This window comes from Etheostoma cragini, chromosome 23, assembly GCF_013103735.1.
Source record: "Etheostoma cragini isolate CJK2018 chromosome 23, CSU_Ecrag_1.0, whole genome shotgun sequence".
NCBI lineage: Eukaryota > Metazoa > Chordata > Actinopteri > Perciformes > Percidae > Etheostoma > Etheostoma cragini.
Genome location: NC_048429.1, coordinates 2,073,984 through 2,087,272, shown reverse-complemented (window position 1 = coordinate 2,087,272; position 13,289 = coordinate 2,073,984). Strand labels below are relative to the sequence as shown.

General features: G+C 43.9%; 1 protein-coding gene across 26 annotated transcripts in view; it reads left to right on the top strand.

Annotated features, from left to right (window-relative positions):
* Positions 1-13,289, top strand: part of celf2 (cugbp, Elav-like family member 2) — a 208,795-nt gene that overhangs the window by 119,695 nt on the left and 75,811 nt on the right. For 25 of the 26 annotated variants that reach the window (XM_034863749.1, XM_034863747.1, XM_034863746.1 and 22 more), the window contains one exon: positions 2,732-2,928. In XM_034863749.1, coding sequence (XP_034719640.1) covers positions 2,732-2,928 — 197 coding nt within the window. Of the gene's footprint in view, positions 1-270; positions 467-2,731; positions 2,929-13,289 lie in introns of those variants that run through there. The other variant, XM_034863751.1, reaches the window with a different exon arrangement.

Sequence of the window (13,289 nt, the reverse complement as noted above, 5' to 3'; positions counted from 1 at the left end):
CCCACAGGCCTCACATAAACAGCCAACAATGAGGGATTGTCTCGAGCTATTATTTCTGTGTGTGTGTGTGTGTGTGTGTGTGTCAGAGGACGAAGGGATGATGTGCTGCAGTCTGAGGCCATCGTCCAGCGTTGGCGTTTCTGTGCCTTAACATCAGCCGGGGATAGGGACATTAACTCCTCGCCAGCGACACTACCCTTCCCTCCCTTCCTTCTCTCCTTTCCCCCACCCCCATCAGCCGCCACCCTCGGGGCTCCCTCGGCGCCAGGGCCCCGCCGATTTATCGGACAGCTTAGCGAGGAGCGGTTGTTGCCCTCGAGGACTGTTAGCACTGCTTTGGCTCGTTGACTCCTTCTCCGGTTCTGGCGTTTTTATTTGACATGTCCTTTAAGTCCTTTAAAGAATTGGGCGTTTCTGCAGAGCGCCTTGGCTCTTTCTGCAAAAGATGGATGGCTCGCGTTCAAAGGTCTGGATGTTTTTTTTTCCTGTCCCTCCCAGTCTCTCTCTGTCCATATCTCTCTTTCCCCCTCCCTCTCTCTCTATATATCTCTCTCTCTCCTTCCTCCCCTCTTTCTTGTCTCTTGCTGAGCTTTATAGGGTGGTATTAGTGTTGTCAGCTAACCAAGCTCCGGATTTGGCTTTGTTTTGTTTTTGCCTCTTAAGATAATGCTCCTTCTCGCTCCTTCCAAGAATAACAAAAGGGAAAAGTAGAGCAATAAAACACAGCCATTGACTTTGGTTCCATTGGATTGTTTTTCAGCCATCTTAAGTAGACCACAGGCCTGGATGGCAGTGATGTGTGTGTGTGTGTGTGTGTGTGTGTGTGTGTATCCATTTGTGTATGATTGTCGTCCTAACACAGTCGTGCTTTGCCTTACGCGAGCTCACGTGCCGTTCTCATCTCCGCGCGGGCCTCGCTGTTGAGAGTATTTACTCGCCTTTGTGCGTCTGATAAAACGAAGCGCTGTAGCTCCAGTCAGCATTCCAAGCGCGTGGACAGCTGGGTGTGTTTTGTGAAGATAAGTGTTGAAGCTCTGCGGTGAAAAGGGTGAAAGCACTTCACCTCCATTGCATATGCATTCCAGATGTGGAAACATAGCCAATGTGAGCGGCGTGTAAGCATCTGGTTCTCATTGGAGGGCCTGGAGGTTTACTGTACTGGTTCTACGACCTAATCCTCACACACAACCACGGCATTAACTGCAGGCGTTCATACATTCAAACAGTGTCCCTGCAGATAACATGTCAACACCTGTGTGGACAAAAACCTACACATATACTTTGTGTGTTGTGTTTGTTGTTGTTGTTGTGCAATAAAATGTGAGGCATAAAATGTGTGTTCAGCTCAGTCCCACAGTGTGGGTTTACTGGCGTCCTGAAGAGCTCCGGCGTTGAGGCGTCCTCTAACTCACCCAGTACCAGCGTTACCCCCATGTTGGCTGAGTCTTGCAGCGGCCAGGTTTGAATCGGACCTGTGGCCCTTCACTCCCCCTTTCATGTCTATCCGCTATAATAAAGTTAAAAACCCCCCAAAAATGGTCAGATTCCTGATGTGTCGCGTCAGTGTGTATAGGGATACCAGTCTGTAAATTTTGTATTGAAAGCCATCTCTGCTGTAAGGAGATCATTTGTATCAATGTGACTCTCACACTGTGTTCCTGTGATGGCCTAAAGGCGGTTTTAGAAGCCACTGTGTTCAGGGGGTCTACTGTATATCAACTTCCAATTAGATGTACGGGTTCTGTCTGTAGGGACTGTGTTCTCCTGTTTGGTTGAAATGACTCATGTCATTGTGTGTGTAAAAAAAAGGTGGATTGAACTTTCTTATACTTCATATATTTGTTTGTATATGTGCATGTGTCTACCTTCTTCTCCTACACACTAATGAACCTTTTTCATAGCAGATATTTTTGACGTGTCATAGTAGGAATACCACAGTTGAAATTGATAACCTTAACGATGGCTCAATTCCATCATGTGTTCCAGTAAGCTTTTTCAGTGTGTCAGCATGCTCAGTACCAGGGCCTCTCCTTAGTGGAATGCAGCCATCATATTTTTTTGCACATTTTAGGCCTTGAATGACAGGACAGCTAATGAAGTGAAAGTGGAGAGAGAAGGAGGGAATGACAGGTCGGAGTCTACCGGGCCCGCTGCGTTGAGAAGTAAACCTCTATGTATGGGCGCCTGCTACACCAGCTGAGCTATCAGGGTGCCTGAATGCAGCCGCCATTAATGGTTTTGAATACCCCCGTGCTTTTTCCTTCTATGACAACCTCTCTGTCGTGAAAAAGGTCTATTTGGTTGAAAGAAACACACATTTATGACATAGAAACTTGGAAAAAGGGGTCAAATTTGACAACATGAGGGACAAGCTATATTTAAAGGGACAGTATGAGGAAAATAATGTGTTTTTTTATATTAGAATATGTAAACTTGTTCTAGTAGAAAGCCGAAAATGCAAGTATGAACCTGAAAATGAGCATGACATGGGACCTTTAAAGATGTATAATGGTGCTGTGTCGGAATTAAATCATTACATTGTTAAAACACATGAAAAACGATCTATAGTAGGGTTTTATTTTGAATACATTCTAAGAAATCTCCCAAAAAGTCCAACCACAGAAGAAAAAATGAGGAAAACCTTTGTAGAGGAGCACAAGTCTCGAGCGATCTCTGTCAACAAAAAGAAAACGATGTATTTCTGAAGTCTGTTTTTTGGTCTCTTTAACAGTAACGGCACGGCCGGGAAGATGAACGGGGCGCTGGAGCACTCAGACCAGCCAGACCCGGACGCCATCAAGATGTTTGTGGGCCAGATCCCGCGCTCCTGGTCAGAGAAGGAGCTGAAGGAGCTGTTTGAGCCGTATGGAGCCGTCTACCAGATCAACATACTCCGAGACCGCAGCCAGAACCCTCCCCAGAGCAAAGGTACCACGACACACCACGCGCTCCCAAACGGACATTTTCTCTGACTCAATTCATTCAATTTCTTTCTCTCTCGGAGGGAAAAATTGTAAGTTTTAGTTGACTGCGCTGATCTGATGCCTGGAGGAGATGCCCAATTTATTGTTTATTTACTCTTTCCCTTTCACCCCTACTTTCTTTTTCTTTTCTTCTTTTCATATGTGTCCTACCTACTTTCTGCCCAATTTTTCTTCTTTCTTGTTTCCTTCCCAATTGTATTTCTTCTTTGCTTTCTATTTCTTTTTTCTGTTATTCTTTCTTCTCCTTCTATCATTCCTTTCTCTTTTCTGCCTTGCTTTCTTTCTTCTTTGCTTCCTTTTCCCCTCATTTTTTGATCCTTTCTGTCTTACTTTTTGACCTTGTTATGCTTTTCTTTCACCTGAAAGTATGAAATTTGTCTAGACTATTAATTTAGGACTTTCATTTGTGATATTTTCCTATTTATTGTTGCCCGACGTTGATTATGATGAAGATTTGAATGGACACAAAAAGACTCACAAACAGATATAACACATTGAACGTAAATACTTGTACAGACACACATAGAAACACATAATGTACGTACATATCCACACACACACACGCACACACACACACACACACACACACACGCACACACACACACACACACACACACACACACACACACACACACACACACACACACACACAGGTACCGGAGCTGTCAGTGGCTGAGTGGGCCATCCCACCTAGTTAATGGCAGAGCAAATGATATATGTGCAAAATTACACAAGCAAACACACATTTCGTGCACCATTTGAAGACAAAGACTCGCCCCGCCAGACGTACACAGTCAATTGTGCGAAGGCGCATGATTTGCAGCTATTTTCTGCCGTTCCTTTTCTTTTTTTCCTTTGATGAATTCGTCAAGTGTGAGAGCAAACAATAGAGACAGCAGCAACGAACGGGCGCACAATAGCGCTGCCATATTAACAGGCATCAAGCGGAGTGGGGGCCGATGACACTCCTGATGAGACATGGAGAGTGGGAGGAAAGTAAAGACAGGAAAAGAGAGGGAGACGCGGGGCTTTCATCCAACTGTAAAGCAAATAGCAAGAGAAGTTTCAAAGTGTCACAGGAAACAAATTATGAATCAGTGGGGCTGAAGTGTATAAAGCAAGTAAACACTCATCTGCCAGAAAAATGGAATTGAATTAAGTATGTATATGCATGATTGACTGATTAATGTATTAAATAACTTTGACAGTGAAACACACTGGGTATAATTAGCTAATCTGGATTTGGAAAACCCGCGGGCCAGTTAGTACTGCTCCAGCGTTGGGATGCTGGTTAACGGCAGCTCCATCAAGCTGCCATGCTTGGTCTGCAGAGTCCAGACCTGCTAACGTGGACACAGGCCGAGCCAATAGGGTTCCAACTGCAAATTCCTGTTGTGGGGCCACTTAATGGCTTAATCCTGCCATCATGTCAATTTGTTCTGACACCTTCCATATGAATATCTGATCATGTTGATATATTTGCCAAATGGTGATGATAGACCATCTATGATATCCCTTATCCACATTTTTTAGTTTATGTGCGAGTACTTGAAGCCAACATTCTATATATGTGTATAATGTAACCTGATATTTTATATATATATATATCTACTCTGTAGTTGTGTTCGAATCCGTTGCCTATGAAGGAAACTATATTGTGTGTTCGCCATTTTGTAGTGTTGTTTGAAATGTCTGTGGTTAATGTCATTCACTATGTAGTCCACTATAAAACACCCACAATGCACTGCTGATTGGATTGTACATACGATGTACCCTACATTTTACATTTGGCAGGAAATGTAACATGCAACATATTTAAATGTGTGTGTGTGTACAAACTTTTACTATTCTCCTGAGTGCTTGTGTTGTTTCAGGGACATATTAGAAGAATATTTCAAACAAATAACCGGTGGGACAATGTTTTTAGTGAGTGTCCAAAATCTCGAGTGAGGGAGGGAGGGAGTGAGTGAGTGAGGGAGGGAGGGAGTGAGTGAGTGAGTGAGGGAGTGAGTGAGGGAAAGGTTTTGAGAAATCCTGTGTGGCCCGTAGTGTTCATCTGCTGCCCCCCCTCTTGGTCATGTCATATGTCAGCACTGACCCTATTGGCGCTAACTACATTTACCAAAAGACCCGTAACTCTACATTTGAATACAGTGTCCTTATTCATAAAAACGTACATTTGTCAGATGAGTGCGAAGAGCTTTTATCGGCGAGCCAGACAAGGTGACACAAATTCTAAACAATGAAATGCTATTGTGTTTTCAAATTGAATTGAAAAGCTGTGGTGTCTTTCACCCTCCTGAAACCTACACACTGAGTATGCTTCTGTTTTTAGTTTATCTCTCTCTCTCTCCCTCCCTCCCTCTCTCTCTTTCTGACTGAGTCCCATTCGCTCATGAGAGCCTGGAGACAGCGTTCTGCCCCGACCCAAATCCACTCGTTTTTTTGCACACAAACCCACTTGTCATGCGCTTTGTGTTTGTGTGTGTTCTTAGCCTTGAGATGACTCCTCTTCCCACCAGTCTCTTCTCCCCCCCCCCCGTCTCTTTTGCTCTCTGCTGCTTCTGAGAGGCCAAGAAGAGAGGCCAAAGTTCCTCCCCCCCCCCTATCCTTCTGCTTCCTTCACATGAGTTGTTGGGCTGAAGATGGGTCAAAAGTATCACTCACCGCCACTTCCGTAGGGGGGGGGGGGAACAAAAATACATCCACCTACCTTGCCTTTTTCTTCTTTCTTCTTTGAATGGCATTCTCTCTCTACACGCCTCATTTTTTGCTGTCTCTCTTTTGAAATGTTTTACGATTAAATATAGAACAGGCTCTTGCTGGCTATGTTCTTCGCAGGCTTGGAGCGCTGTATTTTGTTTTTTCATAGTTAATTAAGGCGGGTGGCCTCATGTGCACCCGCTCAACTCACTGTTGTGATTTCACCGGTGTCAGGGAAACAGTGGCCCTTTTTTTCAAATTAGCTACGGTGTTGTTTGAAAAAGGATCCAAGCCATTTGGGGCAAATGAGCCCACTCTGATGCCCCAGTGGCGACCCCGGGGCAATATATTTTTTTCAAAAAGCAGCCGTTAGGATTTAAATGAGATTGTTAGTCCCACCGAGACACGGAGGAAGTTACATAAATACAGACATGCAGGACTCCACATCTTCTCTGTGTCGTTCTTTCCCGTTTCGTCTGGCTCCTCATTGGCTGACACCGTCCAAAAAGAACGTCAACAACAAAGAAGACGAAAAATAGCGTAACATGGTCAACATTCATAGGCTGCAGAAATTCAGCCAGCCCGAAAAGTTCAAAATGAAATGAAAACTCGTACAACGTGCTTGGAAATTATACTTCGTCAAGCTAGAGCTTAGGTCGTGTTTGTGTGTGTGTGTGTGTGTGTGTGTGTGTATGTGTGTTTCAGGTCAGATTCACATCTTTACGTCAGCTTAATTCATCAGTCTCTGCGATCTCTTTTCTTTTCATTTGATTGCACCAGCATGTCTGGTTTGTTGTGAAACATTGTTACAAAAGGGCAATCGGACTTAGGCAGACATTTTAGAATAAATTAATGATTAATTATAGGACGTCGAAGATAAAAAACCCAAGACTTAACCCTCGCTCAGAGCTCTGTCTAGAACACAGTTTTGCACGGCAAACCAGGAAGTAGATATCTTTGGATCAGCGTAATCCTTCCATTTCATTATTGTCATCATCTGGCTTGACGTCCCGGTCCTGAGGGCTGTTTGAGAGGCTTCTTCAGCCTGACAAGAGTACAAATTCTCAAGCAAACCCATTTCTGGCGTGAAAGGATATTGGTATTCCAAATAAATCAGCTTGCAAAATCCATTTTGCATATATTTTAAATGATCCCTTGAAGCCTGTTTAGGTTAGCGAGAAGCCAAAACCTTCTTTAAGTAACAATAAGTTCCCTGATTTGTTGTTTTTGGCCCTAAATCGTTGAATTGTGTCGTTATTGTGTGTAACGCAGAATCCATTTTGCAGTTTGACCCAGGTGTGTGCATTCAGGCTGTGTGAGGTATTGTGAACGAGGACAGTCTGGGGAATATCATGGCACTACTGTTGCTTTTATGTGTTTGGAGTTAATAACCAGATGAGTGGATGAGCATGGGAGGAGGGGGAGCGAGTGAGAAACAGAGCAATTTGGCATTTTTTGCTGAAAGAGAGATAGAGATGGACGGACAGATAAAGGGAGAATGAGACGAGGAGAGCCAGAGGGGTAAACAGAAAATGGTCCTTTTGCTAAAACACAACCTTAAGTGCCATGACGGGTTTGTTTCTCTGTGTGTGTGTGTGTGTGTGTGTGTGTGTGTGTGTGTTTTTGGCAGGGGGCGCGCTATGTCATTTATCTTAATCATACAGCCTACCCACATGAGCTTCTGAAACACACACACGCACTCACATACACGTGCACACACACGCACACACACACACACTTAACTTCACACATACACAGGATAAGTTTAATGTCTTCATTAACGGGCTGTATCCCACATTAGGGTCTCTGTGCACAACATGGCGTAGAAATCATTCAAAATATAAAAATAACAACATAAATCAAAAGACAAATAAACTGTGTGTAATGGAAAAGGAGTTGTTAAAGTTAAAGTCTTGAAAATCATGTAGAGGATTCTTAAAAAGACATGAAAGTACCGTCTGAAAAAGCGGACAGACAACATTACTTTATCAGACAGTGCTTTCATTTCTTTTTAAGCCAGCAAATAACACAGAGGCAGAACTTTCTATTCATAAGACTGATATTTGTATAATAACTTGCATTGCTCCGGTGCTGAAGAAAATTCTGCCGGATGCATTTCTACCCGTTACCCTCCGCTTTCCTTGTGTTGACGCTCAAACCCCCGGTGGATTTCTGAGGACTATGGTTACCTGGTCCTCAGATCTCTGCAGGGTAAATCCAGACAGCTAGCTAGACTATCTGTCCAATCTGAGGACTATGGTTACCTGGTCCTCAGATCTCTGCAGGGTAAATCCAGACAGCTAGCTAGACCATCTGTCCAATCAGAGTTTTCTGTTGCACGAGTAAAACAACATTTGAACGTGCTCATGTTCCACCGAAACAAGTTGCTTCCCGAGACTAATTTGCAGCGGCGCTGTTGCCCCGTGTGACATCTAGCTCCGCCCAAGACAATTGTGATTGGTTTGAAGAAGTACTAATAAACCAGAGCATCTTTTTCTTCCATCCCAGAACCACTTTGTTCAAACACAGGCATGTGGCTGTTTAATTTTCATAGAAAATATTTGAAATTTGGGCGCCTGGGTAGCTCACTTGGTAGAGCATGCGGCCATTTACCGCGGCTCAGTCCTCGACTCAGCGGCTGTGGGTTTTCGACCTGTGACCCTTTGCTGCATGTCATTCCCCCCCCTCTCTCTCCCTTTTCATGTCTAAGCTGCCGAAATAAAGGCCTAAAGTAGGAAAGAAACTCCCGCCACTGTCCAACAATCTAATAAATACAATATATAAAGTTTAATAGTCGGCTTGTTGCAGTAGTGGACAATCTTCAGGAAAGATAACGGCCTAAAATGCCACACACAGAGAAGTCTTGAAAAGAAATACAAAATAAATGGAGTTTTAATTGAAAATGCAATTGGTTATAAAACATCCCAGTTAGATATTGTCTAGAAATGACTGGGCCCGTACCCAAACCGAGTGCTCTGTCACTGATTACTGCAGCACAAGAGTGATTCAACCTGCTGCCTGAACATCACGGCTGACAAGACAAAGACAAAAGGGCCACCTGTAGAAAATCTAACCGTTAAATCTGAGAACAGAGACAACACGCCGCCACCCACACGGCTTGATTGACAGTTGATCTCTGGGGAAGAGCAGGGAGCCACATCACAGCCACAAGTGTTTAGCACCAACGGTAGACACAGAGGATCTGGGAGATTTTCTTTCTTTAAGTGCAGCTGTAAATGCTCCTCGCCTTGCAACAACGTACTCCTTCACAGGAACTGCCTTAAAAACTCAAAGCACAAGCAATGCCCCCCCCACTAGAGGTCATTAATCGGACCTGGCTTTCTGAAATACATTTTACATTAGCCATATTTAAAACAAAAGAAATCTCTTCTGTAACCTTAAATGTCACACATAAAAAAAAATGATCCAATGGCTGTTCGGGGGAAGGCCTGGAGATACAGTACATGCATGCGGGCGGATAACAGCATTAGATTTCTGATCACTGCTCAGATGAAAATCTCCCTGCATGCATTGCTCTGGCGGCGCGTCCAGGGACCCCCACCCGGCCAATGGCAGAGATCAGCTTTTGAAACTGCAAGCCAACTGTTTCCTCTCACTCAGCTGTAGCAGCGCTTTGCCGTCCAAGACAATTATCTGCTCTAATGGATTCAGTGGAGACGGGGCCGACCTGAGACGCAGGACTGATTTATTTCATTCTTTCCTAAAGCAGAGCGGCCAATTATATCGCCTTAACTAGGCGTTAGCTGTTTTTAGCCGTCTACCCAGGCCCAATTAAAGAGCAGCTGCAGGTGGATTTTAATGGGAAATTGTGTGTGTGTATAAGTGTGTGTGTGTATTCACAGCTCGTCTTTGTCTGTTTTTTTCCCCCTCTATGTTTACACTTTTGCATGTGTCAGCGACAGAGAGAGTTGGTTGCTTATGAGCGAAGTTGCAGAGCTGGAATCCCCCTCCACCCCCAGAAAGCGGCTTTGATTTCCGAAAAAAAAAAAAAGTACTCTTGTTGTCTTTGCATTGAGGGAGGGAGGATTCTGGAGGGGAGGTGACATTGGGGCTTTTTCCACCAAAGGAACCAGTGGATTGTGTAGATTTGTTAAGCGCTGGACCGATTCCTGCGTTGACGGGATTAGAGCATCAGCCAAGTGGCCGTCAGCGCCGACGCGGCATTGTTTGAAGCCCTCCCCTCGTCCTCTACCTGCTTTATTTTTCATCTGACAATCTGTTCTTTAGTGAGCTGTCAAATTCAAAATGTGTTCCTTGTCATCCCCCCCCCCCCCCCCCCCCCCCCCCCCCCCCCCCCCCCCCCCCCCCCCCCCCCCCCCCCTCTCCCCATCCCTGCTGTCACTCAGCAGCCCTTTTGTCACACATAAATTACACACATTAAGGGGCATTTGTACAGCGTCACCCAGAGCGAAGAGGGAACAGTGAGAGAGGGGTTGAGTATGTTTCCCATGCCAGCCAGAGGCTTGTGCGATCAGTAATTGCAGCAGTGTGTAGTTATTGTGGGTCAGCGGTTGAGTGGAAACCCAGGGGTCAATGGAGTGTGGAGGGGGGAAGAAAAAAGGAAGTGGAGTGATGGAGGGAGAAAGAGGGAGTCACTGTGAGAGCTGCAGCCAGGCTCGGGTGGAAGGGCTAAGGGTGAAGCTCTCTGATATATACACCCCCCACCCCCCTCCTCCCCCTCTTTTAATAACCAAACTACCATTCTGCTGGACTGCAGGGGAAATATTCCCTTCGCCCTCCTCCGCCTCCTCCGGCCTCCACCTTCCTCAGTCCGTGCTGCTTCAACCCCAGGCGCAGGTCTGGACCAACAAGATAAATCTTACTCAAAGGAGAGCAGATTTAACCCGTGTGTTGTCTTCCAGTCAAAATTGAAAATCAACACTTTTGTTGATATGTTTTATTGTTTGTTTTTTAACTTTTTCTTACGTTTTTTGTCCATTTTTTAAACACTTTTGACGCTTTTTTCAACATTCAACACTACCTAACACTAGCTTAATAACTTTAGTTTAACAGGTATTGTTGGCCTTTATGGTCAATAAATCTTATTTATAGGAAATTATACCTAACGTTTAAGTTAGAAAAGCAGAAATTAGGAATTATTTCAACTAAAGTTGAAGGAATGGATGTTGATGATAATCACAGAATGGAACTTTTACTCAAACCACTTCAATTGTTTTTCAAATAATATAAAATTGAATAAGACGTCCCAAAATGTATGAAAGTAGAGATTTGTATTTGCCAAATAGCGTTGTGTGGAGTCAATCATGTTATCTTTGATCATTACAATTAAAAATTTGTAATTAAAAAGAACATTGATATTAGATACTCAAATTGATGAAAACAGGTCAATTTGACCCAAGGACAACAAGAGGGTAACAGGAAAAATATGTCTCACTTTGTTTTCCAGACAAATTCTTTCCAGATTAGGGGATAATTCGACCTCCACCGATCTCTAAATACTAGATTCTTCTAATATTATTCTCTTTGGCTGACTGGTTACAGCCTGTAGATCTATGCAGGTGATGGACAGCATGCACATAATGCTTGTTTTAAGGGCTTACGAGCCAAAAATGTTACACCATTAATAATAGATATTTATAAAAAACCTCTAAAACGTGGCCCATATACAGAGGTTTTATCCTCGACTCAGCGGCTGGAATACCCTCATGATATTGATCTTGCCAACACATCCTTTAAAAATAAATACTGATACATGTCAAGAACACGAGTATCTGGCAATATTACAATGCCCCCGATTGTAATATTTCTTATTGATCAAACTCAATTTTCACAGCCTGTAATTCACACACTTTGTAAAAGAGTTGATGAGCCTCCTGCAGTTGTTAATAGTTTCAATCTGCTTCATTTGAAGAAACCAGACTCGTTCAAAGTTGTTTCCAAAGTCTCCAATACAACTTTTCTCTGCATCGCGACATCCTCTTGCCAGATTCAGGTGCTCATTGCCTTTGATTCTGAGCACACACCGGATTCTAGATGTTCTAGCTGCAATGGCAACGAGTCACTTACAAAGACAAAGAAAGCAAAACAAGAATAAACCAAAATCAACATTGAAGAGGACGGAGGACGGAAATTGTGCCGGATGGCCTTCATTTCTGGCCATTTTGGGTCATCACCTTCTGCTTTCTCTGCGTTGCCTTTCTCCACTGCAGTGGATTTCTGAGGACTATCTCTGCAGGGTAAATCCAGACGCCTAGCTAGACTATCTGTCCAGTCTGAGTTTTCTCTCGCACGACTAAAACAACTTTTGAACAAGCACATGTTCTCCCAAAACAAGTTCCTTCCCGAGGGGTTTTTGTAGAGGCGCCGAATTCTACTTGGTGTAAAGAAATGGCAAAAAACCAGAGCACCTTTTTTCCCCCATCACAGTCGAATTCAATTTTCACTTACATTTTATTCATAGTATCAAATCTTAACAAGAGTTATCGCGAGACCCTTTACAGATAGAGTAGGTCTAGACCACATTCTTTAATTTACAAATCCTCAACAATTGTAGTAATTCCCCCAAGAACAAGCAACTAGTGCGACAGTGGCGAGGAAAACCTCCCTTTTAGGAAGAAAGATGGGACAGACCCAGGCTCTTGGGAGGCCGTGTCTGACATTGCCGGTTGGGGGTGTGATGCATATTTGCGATAATATTCACAATAAAGATAATGGAGCACTGATTACAAACAGTAGTTGTAGTAGTTCATGTCATAGCAGGGCATTGCAGGCAAATTTGTAATAGCAACTTTTTTTTTCAAGGATTCCACCCTTCTGTCGATTTAGCGTGGATCTCGGATAGGGGGTATTTAAAAAGGAGTCGTTAATGGAGCGGTTTGCTCTAGTCGCGGATGAACAAAACCAACCGAGTCCATGCCCCCTGGTAGAAATAATCAAAACATGACCTACTGAGTTCAAGAATCCAATTAATAACTTGTCTGAAAGGAAAAGAATGTCTCTGGAACAGACAGGAAACAGGCTAATGAAAGTTTTTTTAAGTAGATTAGTTGCTGCTTTAGCTAGGATTGCCCACCCACCTGTTATCTGGAAGGGGATGGACTTGGATGTCCCATCTTTAATGAAAAATCCCCACAGAAAGAAAAAGGATAAATAAATGAATAAGCCAAAGAAAGTAAAGTTGTAGTGCAGGTTGCCATCTCGAGAGCCAGGCCTGATCTGTGCCTGACTTTAAATAAAAAGGCAATATCGACCTGAAATACAAATACCCAAGACCAAACGCACCAGCTCAACATGCCAGTTCAGCTCCTCTGCAGCCCTGTTGTCTTGAGCCTTAAAGCCCGGGGTCGACCTGTTGTTGGAGGGGGTAGATGTGTTGACAGAGCCGGGGTGCCGTGGGTCTTCACTCAGTCAAAGGCCCCCTTCAGCAGCCATGAAGCATTTATGAACAGGCATCAGTTGCCCTTTCTCTCCCCTCTTCTTATTCCCTCTATTTTTTTTGTCTTGCAAAATCCCATTCTTTCCCAGGTCCTCTCGGTTAGTCTCACTCTTATATCTTTTCTGTCACACACACACACACACACACACACACACACACACACACACACACACACACACACACAC